General features: G+C 35.9%; 1 protein-coding gene across 1 annotated transcript in view; it reads right to left on the bottom strand.

The window, feature by feature from the left end:
* The window catches only part of LOC149302372 (adhesion G protein-coupled receptor B3-like), a 378,938-nt gene that overhangs the window by 113,027 nt on the left and 242,042 nt on the right, over positions 1-23,869 (bottom strand). Inside the window, exon 15 of the mRNA XM_089482502.1 lies at positions 19,488-19,531. Coding sequence (XP_089338628.1) covers positions 19,488-19,531 — 44 coding nt within the window. The remainder of the gene's footprint in view (positions 1-19,487; positions 19,532-23,869) is intronic.

Below are 23,869 nucleotides of genomic sequence, written 5' to 3'. Positions count from 1 at the left end.
TTGGACCCCCTTTTGCCTCCAGATTCTTCGTGGAAAGGTGCTGGACATGATGGCATCATGCAGTTGCTGCAGATCTCCTGTTCCACCACATCCCAAAGGTGCTCTATTGGATTGAGATCTGGTGATTGTGAAGGCCATTGGAAGTAACCATCAGAATATTGGTACACTGTGGTCATAAAGGCATGGACATGGTCAGACCGGTTTGGTCTTCTGCTGCTGTAGCCCATCTGCTTCAAGGTTCGGCATGTTGTGCTTTCAGAGATGTTATTTGAGTTACTGTTGCCTTTTTGTCATCTTGAACCAGTCTGCTCATACTCCTCTGACCTCTGACCTCTAAGGCAAATGGTTTTATGTTTGAACCCTGTCTGCATCTGTCTATGGTAAGTCTAATGAGTTATCTAGGGGCAGGACATGATGGCTCAGTGTATGCACTAGCTAAAAGGAGACAGGGACATACTACAAAAGATGTAAAAGTACAAGTGTTTGAGGTGAACCGGCCCAAAACTGCACCCCAGGGTAAACACAGTTTACATTAAGTAATAGTACCAGACATACTTTGGGGTCATTTAGCTGTTTTCATTGAAAACAAGAACATTTCTAGCTGTGCTACCAAAAGGGTTTTCTAATGATCAATTAGTCTTTTAAATGCGTTTAGATCAGCTACAATGTGCCATTGGAAAACATGAGTGATGTTTGCTGGTAAAAGGGCTCTACGCCCAGGAAGATATTCCATTAAAAATCAGCGGTTTCCAGCTATAAAAGTCATTTACAACATTAACAATATCTGCACTGTATTTCTGATCCATTTTCTTTAAAAAGAAAAGGAAATGTCTAAGCAACTCCAAACTTGAAAAGTAAGAAGATATGGTGGGAGCCACATAGCAGCAGGAGTGAGACTAGGAATGGTGAGGCACTGGAAGGTGGTTGTATGTATGTGTGTGTGTATGGAGGGTATTTGGTTAGTTGATGGGCTTCCCTGAAGAATATACTAGGAGATATGTTTAAAGGGCTGGATACTTGAGAAGAGTCTGAGTAGAACTTTCTATAAGACAAGGGCTGCCCTTGTATTTCAGTATAAGAGTTAGAGATTAAAGCAAAGAACAGGCAAAGATAATCAGCTCAGTGGAGGGATGTATTTTGATATAAATGAGATAAGTGAGGAAATGTAGGTAGGGGAACAGCTATAAAGAGCTTTGCAGATGACAGGGATTTTAAATTCAACATGTGAAAAAACACTTTTTAGAGGCCAAAAGCAATAAATCATAAAAATGTAGAACAATGTGGAAAATGCAATAAATACATAAGCAAAATGATAACTGCATTACAGCAGAAAGGAGCATTATTGTGACTATTTTGTATCCTCTCCTTTTTATTTAGTCTATATTTAGTCATGGCAAAGTTATTAGGTGGCTCAATACGGTAATCCAGCATCTTGATTTAAAAAAAAAATAGTTATTTTTTTAAAGGAAAAATTTATTGTAAGTTCTTGTGAGCAAGGAATATTTTCCCTTTGGATTGCAGTGTGTCTGATCCTAGTTATTGCATCTTGGTGGTTATCAAACGAAATAACAATTAGATTTTTCTATAGATTACAACAATTGATTGTTTCCTTCCTTGTTCTTCCAAGCATAGCAACTTAAGACAAAGTAACCAAGCAAGGTACTTTATATCTTGCTGCAGTGAGGGCCAACTGTTTATTGAAGAGAGTGAACGATAATGGCGTAGGCTTGTACTTCTTAGTTTAAAGACTACAACCTTTCAAATTGACTCACACTGCAATATCTCACTATCAAGATACAATGTTACATATTGCACACTTTTCTAGTTTCCTATGGCCAAGTTTAAGTAGTGTATAAAATGTTTTGTCCATTCTATATACCCCTATAGTATTTTGTCTGTCACACGTCAAGAGTTTGTCTGTCACATGTCAAGATATTTTCTTAAAATGAGTTAAAACATCAGATAATATTTGCAACGTATCTATCATCTATCACCTCCTCTGATTTACTGACACTTTTGTGTGTTAAACTAAGGTTTGATTGTTGACTAGCACTAAGAATGCAAAAAACCAGAATTTTGCAGAATCTTGTAATACCTTTTTTATTGGACTAACAGTATTTAAAATAATAGACGAGCTTTCGGGAGTCCTCCCTTTATCAAGTCAAAAGCATTTCTCTAAAATAACTGCAAAATGATTTATTCCATTTAGTTGGTTTCTATGTAAATTTGGGAGGATGGAATTTTGACAGAATGGCAAAAGTCAACCAGCAATGGAATATTTTCCTATTTTTCAGAACAAATAATGTACAAAATAACATTAGGTCATAAACTATATAACTGAAACATATTCTTAGAAGGATGAACAAAGATCTTTATTATTACTACTGATGATATATGTGCATTAAATACCTTGTCGTGGTCAGCTTATAAAAAAATGCACACTCAGTGTTAAAACAGTGCTAAATGTGGCAGTGCACAAAATAGTGGTTTTTTTTATCAAATAGCTGACACCTTCATACACTGTGAATTGATCAGAATAATCTTCTATCAGCGACATTGTTTATCTAGGGATATTGGGGCTTATTGATTGAAAATTAAGTGGAACTGAGTGTGCACAACAGACAATTCACATAAAATAAATATTAGATTGTAAGACTGCAAGGGCAGGGGCCCTTTCTACTTCTATACCAGTATGCTTTAATGTATGATAAAGTTACCATCAATTTTAAATTGTCTTTATTAAATACTTGCACTGTTCGCTATTATAACTGTGATACTGAATATATTGGCAGTGTATAAATAAAGGTAATGTAAAAGGATAATTAATATTGTTGAGATGGAAGAGTATTCAAGAGTAGTTTAGATAAATGTTAATGCCCCCTCCATCCCATAATAAATACATCAGACATAAACTATATACAAATGAATAGGGGTTCCCAAGGTTCATCTTTAACCAGAGTGGGTTATGTGGGTCCCTCCCTCTGTTATGTAGTGGGGTGGGAGACTGTATAACTGCTCAAGGGACAGGACAATGGCCGCTGCATAAAAAGTGCATACCGATGCTCTTACACTCATGCAGTGTGCCACTGCTGTTGTCCAGCCAGCAACAAAAATATATGACCTGTGACATCTACTACTGGCCCACCAGACGTTTGCCAGATGGCCAGTGAGTGCCTGAAAGAGTACATACTCTCCAAGGAGAAGACCTTTTGTACCCTCCTCTAAGAATATTCATTAAAGACGTACATAAAATCCAGTGAATTAATCCATGAAGACTCAATCTGAGCCTCTGTAATTGTTTATCAAGCCATTATTAATTAAATAGTCATACAACAAACAACAAATACAAAATGACATACACCTAGGATTTTTCAAATTAGTGCAGCTATTCTAACAACAGGAGACAGTTACATATCGCCAAGTGAGTAAAAAAGACAAGGCCTAATTTGCACAATTAATTAGTCATCTAAAAATAGCTAAAAAAAATTGCAAAACTGGAACTGGAATATTTTTTTTGTCAATTTATCACTTAAAGTGCTAGAATAGTAGCTTGTGTTCCGTTTTATTTTTGACATGTGCATTTTTATCACCGGCAAATTAAATGTATAGTTGGGTGAGCAGTAACACTTAATTTCTCTTGATGTATACATACCATGCAATGCTACCTACAGATAACTGTATGGCCCATCAAGTCACAGTGCACACAACATTTCATTAAACGTCACATGCAGCATCATGCTGACTCTTGCACTTGTCAATGCCTCTGCAGGGGATTAATCCGAAAGCAGTCAAAGAAAAAAAGCCTTTTTATCTAACCCCTCATTTTGGATAATTTAAGTAGTGAAAGAGGTCATTTATTCATAGACAATACAAATCCAATGCCCAAGTTCACATGTTCATTTAGTATAAAACTTTATAGGAAATGAAATAATAAATAATAAAGTCTATAAAGCCTGTGTGCTTCAAGATTCATTTCAAAATCTTGACTCATACGCCTTAACACCGTTTCTCCCATATTCCTTTAGCTCACCTTTCCTAGTCCATTAACTGCAATACTTACACTACTGTGGCTGGTCAATCACTAACAACGGCACTTTACCTCTTGTATAATACACTCAAAATCCCTCTGGATTGTAAGCAGATTTGAGCAGGGCCCTCACCTGCTGTTTCTGTATCTCATATTCTTATGTATAAACTAATTGTTATGTGCTGTCTACCCTTTGTACAGCGCTGCGGAATCTGATGGCACTATATAAAACAACAAATAATAATAACGATAATGTTTTTGCATTACGGATCAGGACCAACAAATGTCCTGTGTTACAGATGTTGGAATAACGTACTTAAGGTGAAGACAAACCATAAAGAAATTATACAAAAAGAGAGCTTGATTGTACAAGGCTAGAATCCCACAGTAGGTTGAAGTCTAGCAGATGGAATATACTACATTATGTCCCATTGAAACATCCAGTGATGGTGCTCTCCGCTAATTAGTTTGCCTGCTAGTCCCAAGTGTTGCCACTCAAAGTTACTCAATTTGAACAAGATGCTCCTTCTATAATTGGTACTAATTTATATTAGCATATTGCTTCAAAGTGTTTACATTCATTTTTAGATATGCATGGATGAACTCCCCTGCTTATATGATAAGATAAGCATAGAAACTGACAGGCAGACTTTTTTTCAAGGAGAGACATAGGTGTATGTGTAATAGATTTAAATTTAGTGACTTGTGAAAACGACATCAAATATTTGACACCACAGAAAAGGGAAACATCAAAAATAGTTTAATAAAATGTAATATGTGGATCACTGTCAGAGGTATCAGTCCTCAGTGGACTGTTCTGTTGGATTTGTTTTTAATTAACAAGTGGAAATTTACTTTGAATACTAGAGATCAATGTGCTAAATTTTATCCCTAACCTTTGAGAACTTTCACAGTGCATTTCATGAAGACATGAATGGATGAGGTTTGTATGGAAGAGCTTGACTGGACGTACACAGAGCCCTGACCTCAACCCCTTCGAATACCTTTGGGATGAACTGGAACTGAAAAACCAGGCCTTCTCGTCCAACATCAGTGCCTAACCTCACAAATGCTCCACTAGATGAATGGGCAAAATTTCTCACAGAAACATTCCAAAGTTTTGAGGAAAGCCTTCCAAGAAGAGAGGAAGCTGTTATAGCTGTAAAGGGGGGACCAACTACATATCAATGTAATCTCCTATATTTAGAATGTAATGTCATAAAAGTCCCTGATGGTGTAATGGTCAGTGATATCTGAGCTTGTTAGTTAATTGGGAAATTAAATAATGAAAATGAATGAAAACATCTGCACTTAAGTGATTCAATAAGGCCAACACAGCAAGGTTGAAGTTGAACCTATGCTACTATTTCAATACAAAACTAGGGCATGTAAAATAGACACATTTAGTCTGATTTTTTTAGACAGACAAAAAGTAGGCCTAGGAACTTGTAAAAAAACTAATTGAATGTACCATTAAAAGCTAGAACAAACACACAGAACATGTACAAAGGTATCTAAAGAAACTTACAAAAAACAAAAACTGTCTGCGCTTCTCACCCTAATAAAGTTGGCAACAAATATATAAACATAATATAAATAAGAGGTTTTGGTTATATGAATTGGCCAAAGCATAATTAAGCTCACCCGCCATGGCAAGGCACACTCTCAATAGGGTGAGAACCTACTCTCACCTCCTACATAGTGGGCACACAAAGCAGTTTATACTGCTACCAAAACCTTATTAATGTGTTGGGGGAGGTGCAATTAAACCTCCTCCCTATTAACCCCTGGACAGCAAGCTGCAACCAGACTAATGAGGAGCCAACAACCTCAAATATGTGCAAACAGGGAAAAGAAAAAATGTCGGTGCGCTAAGCTAGTCACAGGCTCAAATAATACAAATGTATAATACGAGGCCTACCAAACAGGTGTAAGCAGGAGGTTTAATTGCACCTCCCCCAACACATTAATAAGGTTTTGGTAGCAGTATAAACTGCTTTGTGTGCCCACTATGTAGGAGGTGAGAGCAGGTTCTCACCCTATTGAGAGTGTGCCTTGACGTGGCGGGTGAGCTTAATTATGCTTTGGCCAATTCATATAACCAAAACCTCTCATTTATATTATGTTTATATATTTGTTGCCAACTTTATTAGGGTAAGAAGCGCAGACAGTTTTTGTTTTTTGTATACATTGTACAGCCGATACACTGTTTTTGCAGCATGCTTACACCTGTTTGGTAGGCCTCGTATTATACATTTGTATTATTTGAGCCTGTGACTAGCTTAGCGCACCGACATTTTTTCTTTTCCCTGTTTGCATCTAAAGAAACTTGCCAGATAAAATGAAATATGTGTCAGCATTGCAAGGCAATACGGATTAGTATAAGGTGCCTAGCACTGAGGTAATCTACATTTTTTTTTAAATGTGTCATCATTGCAACGATTATACAAAAAAAAACTGTTCTACTTTGTTCATTTTTCCTCCACTTAATTGATTTCTGGGATGTTTCCCAGAAACTTGCAACAATGTGTCAATGTTAATTAATATATATTTTTCCCAATGTACATGTCAAAGTCAGGTATGAAGCCCTCACAACTGAATCCTAATAATTTATACAAGTCTCTTCTAGAGTAATATATTATAGAAAGTTGCTGGCAAATGTCCCAGAGATCAATAAGGATGGAACCATAGAGGCCCTGTAACATTGGAGCCTAGTGGGATCATGTAAGGTGGGTAGTAGAGGTAGTTTGAACAGAGAATGTGAACTGCAGTGAAGAGAGCTTCACAAGTGATGTAAGGGTGAGGGAGATATAGTAGGTGAGCCGCACTGTACGTGGTAGAGGAGTTGGGAGGAGGAGGAGAGAAATGGGGGGGAACGATGAGGAGAGGGTGAGAGAGGAGGAGGAGGAGAGAATAAGAGAGAAGGAAGTTTGAGAGGAAGAGGAGGGGCAAAAAGAGAGGGTAAAAAAGGAGGGGGAGAGGGAGAAGAAAAGACAGATGATGAGAAGATGTAATAGGGAAGAAGAAAGTGTGTGAGAGAGGAAGAGATGTGTGAAAAGTGAATATGTGTATGTATAAATATATGGTGTTAGAGTCAGAGTGTGCAATTTTGTGTGAGTGTATGGTGTATATGTGAGTGCATGCATGATCATAAGGTGTTAGTGTGTGTTGGCATTAGTGTGTGGGTTAGATTATGGTGTACGGGGGTTGTCTTGAATTAGTGTCCCCTGGGATAAAGAGAGGGATAAAGAGTGTGGTAATTTATGTGTAAGTATATGGTCTTAGACCACCAACTGAACTGAACCCAATGAGTCTATTTAAGAGTTTAAACTTAAGTACACATATTTACCTAATTAAGGTATTACATGTTTCACTCTATTACCTGTAACTCTAAAGTGATATGGAAAAAATGCATCCACAAACCCCGCCATAGGAATGACATTTTTAATGACATCCCTGGTCATTTGTGGAATAAAGTGTCACAGATAACACTATCCAATTATATCATAATAAGTCACTGTTAGCTTTGCCATATCAATTTCAAGCAGTTAACAAGACTTTTCTATGTTTCAAAAAGTCAATTAACATGTCCCTAAAATCACAAGCAACATCACTTGTCGCTTGGCTATGCTTGGATCTTTCTTTGAAATATATCAAACGCTACTAGTGAGAAGGAAATGCTTTTTAAGAGCAGGTTAGATTAAGGGACATGCATGTGTTCATCTACAAGATCATAAGATACTTTTTTTTTTCTCCCAAGCTACTACACAGTCACACAGACTATATTACACTACACAAAAAAATGTGTTGGTTTTGAGACCCACAGATATAATTAGTAGCATAGTAACTTAGGTTAACAAAATTACACACGTGCATCAGGTTCAACCTTGCTATTGATTAAGCAGTAACTATTATTATGAATAAAATAGCTATTATATTGAGATTCAGAGAATAAATAAATTATGAAGTATGAAGCTTGTGAGGTGTTTTGAAGGAAACTTTGTCAGTGGTGGTGACTGGCTAAGAAAGTATACCTGTCTAGTAGTCCCCTTGTTCTACAGTCCTTGAGTTCAAATGATATGTATAGAAACAGCAGTAACTGTGTTTATAAGCCGAATTTGCTAAACAAAATACATTATCCTTTTTGTAAATGCCTTAGCTTCCAAAATCACATAAGGATCCTGGAAAAAAGCCACCCTCCCCTCCAAAAAAAAGAAAAAAACACATGCCCTCTTTTGGCATTTCAAATGTCAGGAGGTATAAGAAAAAGGAAGGTGTTGGGGTTATTGAGATTAATTTCAGGTCTGAGGAGAATATAAAAGAGAAAAACACAAAGAAATGTTAGAAATACAAACATTTCATGTATCAATAATTATTGGTAAATGTAAGTAACGCAAACATAAAGTATTAAGTTAGTGTAATACTTATGTGCCATGTTTAACCCCTTAAGGACAATGGGCAGTCCCTAAACCCATTTAAAACAATGTATTTTGAGCCTGTACATATACAGGCTTTGTCATTAAGGGGTTAAAAGAGATGCTGTAACATAAAACAATAAGAAATGTAACACAATGCAGAGTAAAAAGGGAAAAGAGGGGTTGAAAGCCAGATATAAAGTACAAGAAGGGTATTTAAATAAGCTCCTTCCTTGGAAAATGGTAGCAGTGTGCTACCAAAACATCAGATGATCTTAAGGGTGTCTGCTATTTGAACACTATGAATTTTGGTCAATTTATCTGTCTAATTATCTATCATTATATAACATAACATATCTATACAACAGCAACAAACAAGGCAAACATTTGAGACTGCAGACATGATCTGGTGTGTGTGCTGTGCAGTACCACCCAGTGGTCAAAAGCTTGCTATACGTTTCAATGCAGTAGCTTTTTTCCTTTACAGAATATATAATGCAAAGAATACGGAATTTTAAGCCACTTTTGGTTTCATTATGACCTTAAGGTTATTTGCAGGTCAAAATGGATGCAAACTAAGAAATTGAGATTTAAGGTCTAGTAAATAAAAGGCTAAATATTTATTCAAATGTTTATACAGTGTGATTCCAAAAATAACTAGGATGTTTGCTCAAATATTATTTGATGCCTTGGGCATGATACCATTTTACTCATTTGTCCTGTGCCAAAACATAGTTACATAAAATCTTTTCATATGCTTTCCATTTTGCCAAAGGAAAAATGAAATAAAATATGTATTAAAAAATATATTAAGTCTAAATATTTGAGTCTATGAGATGAATAACACGGCCTTTGCTTCTTGCCATATTTCCACTCTAAGGTGAATAAAGTCGTGAAAAGAAACAAAGCTAACACTCGTTTTTGATGACAGTGTATCAAACTTCTCTCCTTTCCACAACTATCACTTCTCGGAAACATATTAACAATGTTATTCCCATTGATATTGGTTTACTTGTCAAAATAGTTCCACCAAATTGTGATGTGGGTAGCTTCTTAATAAGTTATAATGGCAGACATTATTCTAATGAGCTTATGTTTTATATAAAATTCATTAGACACAGTATCTAGTTATCAAGTCCTATAACCATTTATGCCAGTAACTTATGTATAGTAAGTTTCATTTTTTTATATTCATTAAAATGTTTTGAAAATAACAGCTTGTCACAATGAGTAAAACTGAATTTGGAAGTACATTGCCAAGCATCTAATATATAATTAAATGCAATAAAATATTTTGGACTGAAAGTCACTGAGAAAGTTAGTTGATTTAGCCAGGATTTAAATGATCTGCAAGTGATGGTAAGGCCCAGACTGACTACCTGGCATACCAGGGGGGGGCGCTGGTCGACAGCACTGGCCGACAGAGTGTGATCAGCAGCTATATATGCCCAGGCACACGTGAGTTTAAAAATGTAGTGTGCTGCCATGCATCTCCAGCCGTTGACCGCATATACGTCATCAGTCAGCCTTGACAGGGCTACCCTGTCATCGCCAGTTCAACCCTAATGGTAAGTACCTGACAACTTGTAGAAAAACATGGCCTTCCATTGCTGTCTTTTTTTCTAGGTGGTTAAGCAACATTTCCTGCACGTTCCTGGAACAATTTTTGGTCTAATATTGGGAATATACCAAAGCAAAATGGAAGAATAACATTGTCTCTGACCTCGGGCTGTAAATTCAAACTATATTGTATTAGACCTTTGAAATTTCACATAAATTGATCCTTAACCTTTTTATCATATAATTGCCATTCCTGACTTTACAGATTTATCCATTCCTTAGAAAGATCAATGTATTCTCAGCATCTGACTCTTTACTATAAATGTAACTAATTCAGCAAGTCCACATTTAAAAGAAACATCATTACACAATGAATTACTATTTACCAATAATATCTGCTAATTTGTTTAAAAGGAAATGATATAAAACAGTACTTACAATAAGTATTTTAATGGCAATGTGAAGTGGCTTAGCAAGAAATGCCATAAAATGGTGCATTTACACCTGTCTCATTTCCCGACATCACCCTTGTTCCAAACCTGTTCAATCCATTAACCTACAGTTATTCTCTCTTTATGGTGTTTTTTAAACAAAGGTAAGTAAAGTTAATTTAAATATGTTTTATTACTGATATTTATATAATACTTTAATATTTTCATGGTGTCCCTTTGCAATTGTGGGCTTGCATTGAAAAGGCTCCCATTGATTTCAATGGGATTGCTGTCCTACAACTCATTGACTGCTTTAAGTAGCTGATCAGTGGACAGAATAATCAGACCATGGAGCTGTAGCTGCAGCTTTATTATTATTATTATTATTTTTATTATTATTAATGTTAATATTCATTATTTTGGGGAGTCTGTCTGGGACATTATACTGTTCCTTTAAGCCTACAAAAGTAAATGTATGAATACATTAGAATTGGGCTTTCAATACTTATGTTAGAATAGCGTTAAAATATATCACACTACAGATTACAAACGTGTTAACTCGGTCAAATTAATATTCCAGTTAGACATGGGTAAAAGTACTAATGGTGACCCCTATTTAAAATAGGGATTGTAGCCAGAGCTGGCCTTAAGTGTTCTGGCACCCTGTGCGGCTACTCCTCTGGTGCCCCCCATCCCATAAAAAAAAGAAAGGAAAAAAATCTCCCCCCTCTGCCCCTTCTCACTATCTACCACCTCTGCCCCTTCTCACTGCCTTCCCCCATGCCCCTTCTCACTATCTACCCCCCTGCCCCTTATCACTGCCCCCCCTGCCCCCTCTCACTATCTACCCCCCCTGCCCCTTCTCATTATCTACCCCCTCTCCCTATCCTTACTTACCTTGTTGCCGGAGTCCTGCGGTGGGAGAGGGAGACGTCCGTCTTCCCGATCTGCAGCGGTGCACGCTTCACAGCTGAGCGCCAGAATAATTCCGGCACTCAGCATGAAACGCCAGCACCGCGACAGAGGGGCGCCGAGCGGTTGCTAAAAACTTCACGAGCGACCGCTCGGCGCCCCTGCCCGGGACTTAAATTAAAACACTTTATTTAACATTGTCCGTGTTAAATAAAGGTAAAAAAAACGTTATTTAACATGGAGGATGTTAAATAAAGTAAAAAAACAAACAAAAAAACCCCTGATGTTTTAATTTAAGTCCCGGGCAGGCGCCCCTGTTGCCATGGCGCCCTGTGCGGCAGCACAGGTCGCATACCCCTAAGGCCGGCCCTGATTGTAGCACAAACTTAAGCATTCCATGGGTGATGCATGAGGAAAACAGAGAACAAATATGGCCTAATGAAATTTAGGTGAGATCAGGGAATCTAACCATTATTTCCTTAAACCGAATATACACCATTTTATATTCTCCTCATTAAGATACACCGGCTATACAATTTTGCACCTCCAAATCATCCATGTAATTTAAGGAACAATAAAAACAATCAAAGATGCATTATTGTCTGCATTATTGTCTGCATTTACAACCTATTAAATCATTTGTGGATTTTTATATTTTATATTTGAGTAGCACTGACAATATAATACATGTAAGATTTATTTAATTCATTTGTTGAGATGGGATTTGGCCCGTAGACCTCAGGTCACCTGTTCTCTTATTCTAAACCTTATAGAGGAAATCCAATATACAATACAGTCTCCTTAAATAATTTTAATAAACTTAATAAATTTTTAGTACTTTACACATTATAATGCATATTGTTAATTTATACTGTTTATTTTAAAAAAAAATCCCAATCCAGGAAAGCTCAAGAAGCTCAAATGAATATTCACAGGGCATATAGTGTAAACAATAAAAATAGATGATCACACACATTATTCCAGGGTTACAAAAATATGTATGCTTCTCTTGAATTCAGCATCATTGAACAAATCACACTGAGATGCTTAAGGCTGGGATAGAGATACAGTCATATCGAACAGCTTTTGAAATTTAAAATATACCTAAAAGGTAAACTTCAGAATCTGTTTTTGTACTGTAGATAACAATTTGTAACATGATTTGTTTAAGTGAAAGTGGTGTTGGCTACAGTTGGCTGTGATTTGATCTCTGAGTCTAATTTATTTCATTATTAAAAAATGCAGTGTGAAAGTAATGTTATCCTTATTAAAAATGACCTTTTTGACTATTTAAATAATGCTAGTACTCTTTATAAATAAATTCATTTGTAGAAACCTCTTGACATAGCACCTACTGAGTAAAATATTAATGATGCATATTTATTTCTCAGAATTTTCAAAGTTCATGAAGTATGTGTTAATAAATGCACCTGTTACAGTTATAATAATTCAACCTTTTACAAATAATTATAATTTGTTTAACTTTAAAAAATAGGGATGAAAATATGCAGGTCCGGCTTGATCAACTTATCGTTACAAAACATTTTAAATAATATATATTCCTACAAGCATAGGACCAGCCATATAGGCAACCTAGGTGGTTTCTTTGAGGGTGCTAACATGAGGGTCCCTCCTATGTTATCATATAACTGCAGGGGGTGGGTACTATATATATGATATCTATATATGTGCATCTATATAGATATATATAAAGTTTGTTATGGGAATAAGTAGCAGTCATGTACAATGTGGTGAAAGCAGAGACATGTATCTTTTTTTCCATCTAAATTACTATGTTACTATTTTACTGTTTATTGCATTTTTTTTATTTTTTTTTAATCAAAGGCATTTTTACCAATAGCGTTAATGCATTTCTTAGCATACTTAAAGAACCTGAGGCAATAGATTGAGAAGTTAACTGAATATTACTTTCATCTAACAATGTTTAATAGGCGGCAAAAGGCTTTCAATCCTTTGAAACGTCCTCTGAATGTCATATATTATGTTTTGGATCAATGCAGTTAGAGAGAACCAACAGGCTTTAGTTCGATTGCATACGATCCTTTTGCTTTGAAGCATTGAGACAAATTGTATAACTGCCTGTCAATGATGTCAATACATTCATGAAAGATGTCTAATTGCCAATAATAATTGAAGTGCTATTTCTTGGCAAGATGTGTTCATGTAAATGTACCTTCTGTTATATTCGTGTATTTAATCCATTGAGTCTTCTAAAGCATCTCTGCTATAGGATGTTGGTGTGAACATAAAGAGTTTTCACATAAGAAATCCTAATCATGAATCAATACAAGGATTTCCTTCAGTGCTGCATTTTCTTCACTGCCATCTCAAAGCACAATGCCTACTAGTTTCCATCAACTTTTGCAGGTAGGACATCATGTGTGCTTTGAAAGGGGTTGGGTATACAGAAGTAAGCATGAGTAGATAAAATGATTAGGACTAAATATAAGCTTCCAGTGCCCCTAATTAGGTGGATACTTAATGTGAATATGTAGGTCTGATTATCATTAAAAGGCATGATTTTACAAAGAAATATATTAAAAAGCATGTGAATTTTGTTTACACTGCTTTCAAAAGATAACAGGAAAATAACTACTTGTATATGTTTATATTTCTGACAATGCACCTACTATCAATGGTAAAACAAACAGAGAAGCAGCTCACTCCTGTAACAAGCACAAAACCACCAGTAGCAACCTGCTCACAAAAAAAACAAACAATATGATTGCTCCCAGAACTCAAGTAGATTCCATGCACACCAAGGGTTCCTTTTGTACCAGTTTGTTATTGTTTGTGATTTCAAATGTATCTTTCACCCTACCGAGCACTACAGAATCCGAGTGGGGGAAAAAAGCACTGTTTGGGAGGAAATGGCAGGGGCTAGTGGGTACATGACAGGGACTGTGGGGACATAGCATTGCTGGTAGGGACAATACAGGGGCTGTTGGGGCATGACAGGGATTTTCAGAGACATGGAAGGGGTTAGTGGGGATATAGCAGGGACTGTGGGACATGGCAAGGGCTGTGCTGAACAAGGCAGGGGTTGTACGGAAAATACTGTACAGGTGCTGGTGGAGACAATACAGGTGCTGGTTGGGACATGACAGGGGCTGGTAGGGGCATAGCAGGTGCTGGTGGGGACATGAGTTCATAGGGACATGGCAGAGGTTTGTGAGTACAATACAGGAGCTGGTGGGTACTTGGAAGATTCTTGTGGGATCATGATGGACAATACATAGACTGATAGGGACAATATCTAGATTAGTATAATGTGATCTAATGGAAGAGAGATAATATGGAGGCTTGTCTTGGGTTATATGGTATAATGTCTGGTCCTATATATTTATAATATAAGGCATATGTGTGTTTTCCTGCATATCTTAAGCTAATTGACATTTTTGTAATTAATCTTTGGTCATACATATACTTGCAAGACAATGGCTGTTGATAGTATTGTGTGGGACATATGTATAGTATATAATATTATTATATTGTTGTCGGCATAGTTCATTGCCATTTTAGGACAGAAACTAGATTAGATATGCTACATCATTACACAAGGTTCCTACAGAACATGGGACATTTTCAGAACAGGGGAACTTCTGTCTTGGTGTTTTCTTTTTGAATGTTTGTGGGGGATTCTAACACTCTTCCTTGATTAAGCATTTATTTGGCACCCTCACCTAATAAATGTATTGCCACCTTACATTACAGTGACATACCTTTGATCCTTTTTTTCTAGAAAGTGACCCTTACAACGATACTAATATAACAATTCTTGTGTTTAGGGCCTATTAAAGCAGCAGCACCACACCCAGGCACCCCTATAACGGAGGTGCTCAACTGGGTCATACAACACAATGCCATTAGTATCACAGCAGCTTCAACAGAGAATGCTAGGCTGCGTGCAAGGTAAGAGTGAGTGTGTGGTTATTAAAGTGCGTGTGTTTTAGAAAATGGTGTTTTAGAGTATGATGTTAGAGAGTGTGTGTGTTAGCATATGGTGTACATATGCAATATTAGATTAAGCCTGTATGTTAATGTTTGATGTTAGTGTAGACATTAAGTGAATTTGCATGTTAGAATCCAGTAACGCTATGCTCACCCCTGGCTCTATATTTTAGGAGAAAATACATTGGAACTCCACTTTATTGAAATAAGGAATGTTATGTCATACTATGTAATATGTAGCATGGAGATAATCATAGCAATAAAACTTTATAAATACAGTTCCACATTATTGCTCAGTGTAGAGGAAGAAAGAAAATGTGGAAACTGGAGCAACAGAATACATGGTGCACAATTAAAATGTAAATGATAGTAAAAACCCATTAATAATCATTAATGTAAACATTGGTTACTTGGTAAACACACTTTTAACCATCAGTGTTCAAAACTGGTTCAAAAGCCATGGCCCTGTGCTTTTCCAGAAAGAAAACAACATGGTGTCTAGTGCAGTTATATGCATTAATATATATGCATAATAACATGAAAATAACATATTAAAACAATGGACGCTGGTGGAAGCCGATAAGATGATATTTTACAGTTGCCCAATGAAATGTATTTTAATTGATTCATTGCTGGGCAAGGAACTTTCTGACACATTAAATATTACAGAGGCATTTGTGGCAATGAATTAGAAACTAAATGTTTCATTCTTATTGCATTTAAATCTACTAATATTTCTGACTGATATTGGTAAAAGTAATTCTCGCAATATTATTTCAATTATTTCACTACACTTTACTTGACAAATGGCAATTTATGCACATTATATAGCTTTCTCCTCTGGTTTTCAATTATAAAAAGGAAATTGTTTCTGTAAAGTTCTTCTGAATAGTCTGTCTTCTATTTGTATAATGTATTAGTTCAATTCCATCACTTAAAATTAAACTGTTTAGAAGTTCTGCCACTTACTAATGATATAACAGTCTAACCTCATAGACAGAAGCGTTAAAAGCTGTATACCAAACAAAAATTAACAACATTGAAATGGGATGGAAACGGAAAAAATATTTTATAATAGTAAAATATATGCATGCCTATAACGGTTGTACTTATGAAGAACAAATCTTTTTTAGAATGTAATAGTGTTAAATGAATAAGCAATTAAAGTACACTAGGACACAAAATGGCATTTTCTTTTACATTATTTTACATATCAAATTGTTTTACAATTTTCAAGAACTAGTATTTGTTTTTGGAAGATGCTGATGTAACTACACTCTCAATTTTGTAATGAAAATAAGATCCCAAAACAATATGAATTAAAATATGCAACTTTTTTTCTGGCTCTAGCTGATTTAAAATGCACAACGGAAAGCTTTAGATAGAAGTTGGCAAATGTGTCAAAATAAGCAGTCATCCTGCATGGAAGTTATAATTTTGCAAACGCTTACCAGTTAAAGCATTTAAAAAAAGAAGAAGAGGTTTATAATTTAGGATTACAGTGAATTACAGTGTATAAGAAATGTACAAAGGCAATCTATGTATTCTTTGTATTATGCGCTTTCGAAATAGAGAAGTTGTTTCAAAACATGTCTTCCAGCAATGATTTAGGCAAAATTTAAAAGGGAAAAGACACACCTTTTCCCGTATCAAAGAAAGTACATTTTACCTGTGCTGAGCATATCTAGCCTGCAGCCACATGCTGGAGTGGCAGATCAGGTAAGTATGGAGTGGTGTCAACAAGAGGCCCACCAACTCCTTCTCAAAAATGGTAGCAGCATATGAACCTATATTCCTTGCACCTCTGCATTGCAAACATGTGTCTTATAGTGGTTGTCTGCTTTCAGTCAGTTCTCATTGAAACACTGCTCAGATATCACTGAAACAGAAACAGGGTAGTCAACTTGGTTTGCTTCACCTATCTCTAAAAGACAAAACGCGCCATCACTTCAACTTTAAAACAATATTTTACAGCCGTACATACGCATGAATAATGTCACTGCAAATGGGTGTCTGACTTTAAAGCACTGGATTGTGAAGTGCAGGGTTTGGAATAAACTGTGGGTTCTAGGTCAAAATACGCTGAGCATTTGTACTGAGAATTTAAGGCTTTATACATTAGTTATCCTCGGGAGAATACTGAAATAATTTACATTTCCAATAAAAGAGAAATTATATTGTCCACAAAACTGCATGGTGTTACTTTTACCACGACATTCAGATTCATGAGCAAAAGATGCAAAGTAAACAAACAAGAAACGGTACATAAAACATCTGATAAACAATACTAGCAAGTTACAAAAATGTAATGTCAATAAAGAAGAAAAGCTGAAACAGGAATAGAAAATCCACCAAACCTTTTTCAAATGAGACTTTGAAAAAAAAGTATACATAGTAAACCGTTATATTTTTCAAATCTTTTACAAACGCATTACAATGGAATTGAAATATATTTTGATGCATGATTACTTTTTTCATGTAAGTATTAGAAAAAAAGTTGCAGAAACAGAATCCTTTATTTTAATTCAATTTCTAGTCTGGAAAAAATACACCACTTTTTGCAGTAGTAGTTGCTACTTTTAAAGAGTTTTAAATTAGATTCCAAGAGCAATTGTAGCTTGCTCATTATAAACAAATCACAATACAATTGAAGTTTTATTTAATTCCTTGATCATTAGTGCACTAACTCAAATACGTTTGAACTGAATGGTTCTACAATCTCCTTTTCTTTTAATTGTTTTAAATATTTTTTTTTTTCCCCAGGAACTCTTAATTCTACCAATCGAATCCCTTTGCTCTATTAGGCCTGTCTATTTTGCAGAAGGTCTATTTCCAGTGATGTAACAAAGATTGGGAGATACAAAGTTGAATGACAGGTCCTGGCTGCTAAGCAACACCAGTTTGGTATAAAAATTCAGATGTATTTGTCCATATTAGGGAGTATCAAGGAAAAAATAAGAAACAGATCTGTTTCTCATTCTCCCCTTTACGTGATACAGCACTTATCTGCTGATATTTTATGACTCACCTTAAGTGGAGTAGCACATTCAAGTAATCATGGTGATTATTATTATGGTTATTTCAGCAGGGACTAGAAAAATATTTGCGAGGATTTTGTCTTCGGCATCAATTCTATCCTTTTACAGCAGACACCAAATTTCATATAAAAATGTTGTTGCATATATTTTGTGAAATCATAACCAAATAATATGATAAGGAACCCTGTTGGGTTCTAATTTTAAGAAAAAAGTATTTCACGTTTACGTGAAACCAGTGAACAACACGTTTATCCTAAAGCAAGAATCCAGCCATCACTAAGACCTGGAAAATAACTACTATAAACAGACACAGTATTGCTTGTACAGAGAATCTAGTTTCTATTTTTATCTCAATCATTTACTTTGATGTTTTACATGTCAAAAACTGTAAATAAATGGCCTCTGAAGAGCAGTTACAATTTCCTGTGTGTATAATGAGCATGGCAGAGGCATTATTAAACACTAATCTACGGCCACGAGACAAGTCCATAGACTTGCTGTTCCCACAGAAATCTTGTAGTGCTGCCACCTAAAAGGTGATCATTGTTAACTGAATAAGCACACGCCTACCCAGAATCCCTTGCAGTGATGGCATCACTATGAGATTTCGGGGGGTACAGCAAGTCTCTGGACTTGTCTGGTGGTTTTAGATTAGCGTCTAATAATGCCTCTGCTATCCCCCTTAATTTTAAGTGGAGGGGTTTTCCATGACCTTTACACCACCACAACCTATGTTTTGTGTGTTTCACATACAGCGCATGTTAATTAGTAACAGAACTAAGATGAACATTTATTACACGGCACTGTTCCAAAGCAACATTTACGATAGCTTTATGCCTATCCATGCATATTTAAACATTGTATGTTCATCTTCTCTCTTGCATAGCTTTATCTAACTAAATATATCAATGTTCTGTGACTTCTACTAAATGTTTAGGTTCTTACCATAAATATATTCTTAATGGGACAGAGGCTTGCCTGAATTAGACAGTTGTAAAACACTTGAATTCTTAGCATGAAATGCAAGTTGTATTGAAACAATGACCATGTGACAATTCAAAAGATCACAATCCAAAAGGAAAACAAATACCACAAAAAGGTAATAAATAACAAAAAGTCAATTTCCACTTACGATTTTGAGTCATCCCAAAGAACACAGTATGGTTTCAATGTACCCTAAGCAGAAAAAATATATATAAAAAAATTATTATGTGGTTCTTTAATGCAATAAAAAAAACATTATTTTGTGTCGCTTTACTGTCTGAGAAATAGACACATCACTGCATTTCCAATCAGTTCATAAAACCAATCTTGTATTTTGCTAAATAAAGTAAAGAGAACAAACAAGTTAATTGTTGTGAATCCACATAGAACAGCATCTGAAAGGTACTTGTGCAATGTCATTAATATTTAAACCCAAATAGCTGTTCTGGAGGAAATGACATTAAATAGTCAGTTATGCCCATTTCTTCATGGATCAGCTCCTGAGTCTGCCTCTTTAGCCTGCCCTTGTGACTGAAGGACGGCTACCTACAGTGCAGCAGAAAGGAGCTTTGAGTAGCCTTACAATAGGCTATGAATGCTGAGGACATGTTCCTAAACCCCATCCAGGGATACAGAATTGATCTGTTACTTGGCTTTTGCTAAAATATCCCAACTCAGAACAATAGTCCACATTTATTTTTATTTTTTTTAAACTAAAACATTTTACAGTATGTATAACTTGCATTTTGCATTAGGATTTTTTTTAAAGAAATACATACTTTGTAAATATCTATGAAACATTAATCCAAGTCATAATGCATGCGTGGAATAATACTCACAACCAAGATGTTTTTATTATTATTGTATGCCTAAGTTAAATGCAATTTTTAATTCTTCACACATCTGCTTAATTCTTAGGGACCATATGGAATAAATTTGAGTAAAAGATCATACACAGTTCATCGCTCAGATCTAGCTACCTGCAGAGACCCCAGAAACAACCTTATGCCTTGACACATAGCATGCTGCTAACCTAAATACAGGATTGTCTTCTCTCTGAGTTCCATCTGTTAAACAGAGGTGGATTCAAAAGAGACATGCTATGTTCAGATCAAAATACCAAATAACTACTTACAGTATGTTCCAATAAGTCTGTACAAATCAGCATGAATCAATTTAAACTGAAATTTCATTAGTCAATTTCTGCCAGATTTGCCATTCACACATATGTTAAACGACCTCTGCAATTTACTTTGAATATACTCGACCACTGCTATATCCCTTAACTCGTAAATGTGAGCCCAAAAAAATCTGCTATTATATAATAAGACTTGTATAATACCTAAAAACCCCCAATTACAGTTATAGAAGTTTAAAATAGCATGTTGTTGAACTTCTATAAACAAGTTAAGAGAACAGAAGGGTCTCTTTAAGGATTACTGATGAATTTAATAGTATAACACAGTCAATTTAGCTGATGCTTTCACAGTGGAGTATTTGGTAGTTTTTAATATAAGATTATGGTAGTTGCATGATATACAATACTAGTTTATTCATTAAACTAAGTTACAGGTGAATTAAAACATTTTATATCTCACCAGCTGAGTCGTGCATTACCAAAAACCACTTCTTGCAAAATGGGATGAGTTGGCCCTTCATTATGCATATTTAAATGGTTCAGTAAATAAAACCATCTTAAAATTATGTATGGATTGCAAGTGTATTAAATGACTTATTAGATAATGATAATGATTCTTTGAGTTGAATGGGAAAGATTTACTTGTCTGTTTGTTTTTTTAAACCTAGCAGATCAACGTGTAGGAGGGACACATAAATTACATAACCTATACCCGTGATATTACAAAATGAGTGGATGTGATTTCACTCCTGACATCATTGGTCTGTGAAAAATTTGTGTAAAAATCTTTATTGTTTAACTCCCTGATCTTTTTTCTTCAAAGAACCGCAAAAATTATCAGCTCTCATGGATATCAAACAATTGCACAACACAGGTTTATCGGGAAAAAAAGTTAAATATAAGTGTGGCACAATTATTGGCACCCTTTTAGTCAATACTTTGTGCTACCTGCCTTTGCCAAGATAACAGCTCTGAGTCTTCTCCTATAATGCCTGATGAAGTTGGGTAATGCAAGTCAATGGATCTGATACCATCCTTTCACACAGAATCTCTCCAAATCCTTCATATTTCAAGGTTGACACTGGGGGAGTATCTTCTTCAGTTCACCCCAGAGGTTTTCTTTGAGGTTCAAGTCAGGAAACTGGGATGGCCATGGTGGTACCTCTGTGATCAGTAAACCATTTTTGTGTTGATTTTGATACATGTTTTGAATCATTGCCCTGTTGGAAGAGCCAACCACGGTCCATTTTAAGCTTTCTGGCAGTGGCAGTCAGGTGTTCATTTATTATCAGTTGATATTTGATTGAGTCCATAATGCCATGTCTCCTAACAAGATGTCCAGGTCATCTGGCAGAAAAACAGCCCCAAAAGCTTAAAGAGCCGCTATATTCAACCATGTGCATGAGGTGCTTTTTCATATGACTACCTCTCTGTGTGTGCCAAAATGCTCTATTTTGGTTTCATCTGACCATAGAACCCGATCTCATTTGATGTTCCAGTAGTGTCTGGCAAACTAGTAGAGGGTTTTTTTTTTATTGAAGCCCTTCTGAACAACTTGTAGTTTGGATTGTAGTTTGGGAAACTTTCTGATCCCAAGATGCAACTAACTCCAGCTGTGATCCTTGGAGATTTTTTAGCCACTCGAAATAATCCTCTTCACAGTGCATTGAGACAATATAGACACACACCCTCTTCTAGATTGAGCCATAACATTTCAAGTTGACTGGAACTTCTTAATTTTTGCCCCAATGGTGGAAATGGTGAATTTGAATGTGTTGCCAGGAAGTCATGGTTGAACAATTTCCTGTTGCTAGTCACCAAGGGCTACTAAAAATGTAAAATATCAGTGGGAATATACTTCAAATATATTTTTCTCATATGAATTCATAAAGATAACAATAACTGTGCCACAGATATAGTTAATATTTGTTAATTTTTTGGGATAAACCTGTGTTATATTTGCAATTGTTTGATATCCATGAGAGCAGAGTATTTTTTGCAGATCAAAGGGTTAAACAATAAAGACAATTTTCACAGCCCTCTTGTTTACCAAGGGTGCCAATGTTAGTGGAGGGCACTGTATACTTATACAGTATCTGTTCAAGCCTGTACCTGACCTGTCCAGCTAAAACCGTTAAACTCTAAGATTTTCCATCCCGATTTATAATGTTGATTGTGATGTCTATATTTATTAGGGATAAGACTTCTAAAGTATTGTGTTATGGTTTCAGTTAATATGAGAATTGTGCATTCTGATTCATATGAATTTTAATGTTAATGAAATCTGTGAATCGTGAAAATCGTACAAATGCCTGAAAACAAAGAGGGACCCCGACAAAACAACTGAAAGTGAAGCAAAGAGCTCCAAATTTTTGCTTAATTTTTTTACTCTTATTCACTTTCTCATGCTTTCTCTCATATTTTTTTCATGCCCTCTTTCAACGTGTCCCTAGCTTCTCTGACAACTGCTTCCATATCCCTGTCTCCTTTCCTGCAGCTCCACTTCTTCTCTAGCCTTTTCTTGTTCTTCTGTCTTTTTTCTTCTGCCGCTTCTCCTCGTGTCTTCATTTTTGTCCACATCTCTATGAACCAGGCCTCCAGGTGCACTTTTGCAAAAGGACAGAGCCTTCAGGCTCCGTGCTTTTGCGGAAGTACTCAGAGAGCCCAGAATATGGTAGACAGATTAACAGAGAAAGAGAGGTGCAGAAATGCTTCTCTTTCTCTGCAAATCTTCCAGTCAGGGTAGAGGGTGTGCTTGGAGGTTCCACCTCTTTGCTGAAGTTCTCTGGGAGGCCTAGTTCACTTCATGGAGAAGTGGATGGAGAAAAAAAAACAAGAAGAACAAGAAGAGGCAAGAGAAGAAGCGGAGCTGCAGCAAAAGAGACAGGGACATGGAAGGGGTCGGTGGAGAAGGTAGGGAGACTTCCATAGACAGCATGAGAGAGTGAATGAGACTGTGAGAGCATGAAAAAACATAAGACGAATAATTCAGTTTCCAAATGGAAAAAGCCCTCTGAGTTTTTTTTCAAACAAAAAAGGCAGAATTATATAATTTCTTTATTTCTTCACAAATATAAGTACCTCTCATTAATGCATAAAAGGGAATTGAGCATGGTAGAAAATTATAAATACACGTTTGCCAATAAGTGCAAACCAAAAAACATGCAGTTGAAAATAGAAAGAACAGTAAAAGTAAAATGTATTTTGCTACCATAAACCCTTTGGGGAGGAAATCAGATGAAAGTGAAATGGACAGTCATGTATGATAAAAAATACAGAGCAATGGATTGGAAATCATCCCATCTATTTTGCAGCTTTGTGCACTATGCAGAAAATAGAAGCAATAACCCACCAGTATGTAGCATGAAACAAAAAGAAATTGTGAAAAAAAT

Source organism: Sceloporus occidentalis, unplaced genomic scaffold (assembly GCF_023333645.1).
Source record: "Sceloporus occidentalis isolate IW3139 unplaced genomic scaffold, rSceOcc1.0.p SCAF_19, whole genome shotgun sequence".
Classification (NCBI taxonomy): Eukaryota; Metazoa; Chordata; class Lepidosauria; order Squamata; family Phrynosomatidae; genus Sceloporus; species Sceloporus occidentalis.
Note: the sequence above shows the minus strand (reverse complement) of the source record. Positions and strands in the feature narration are given on the sequence as shown.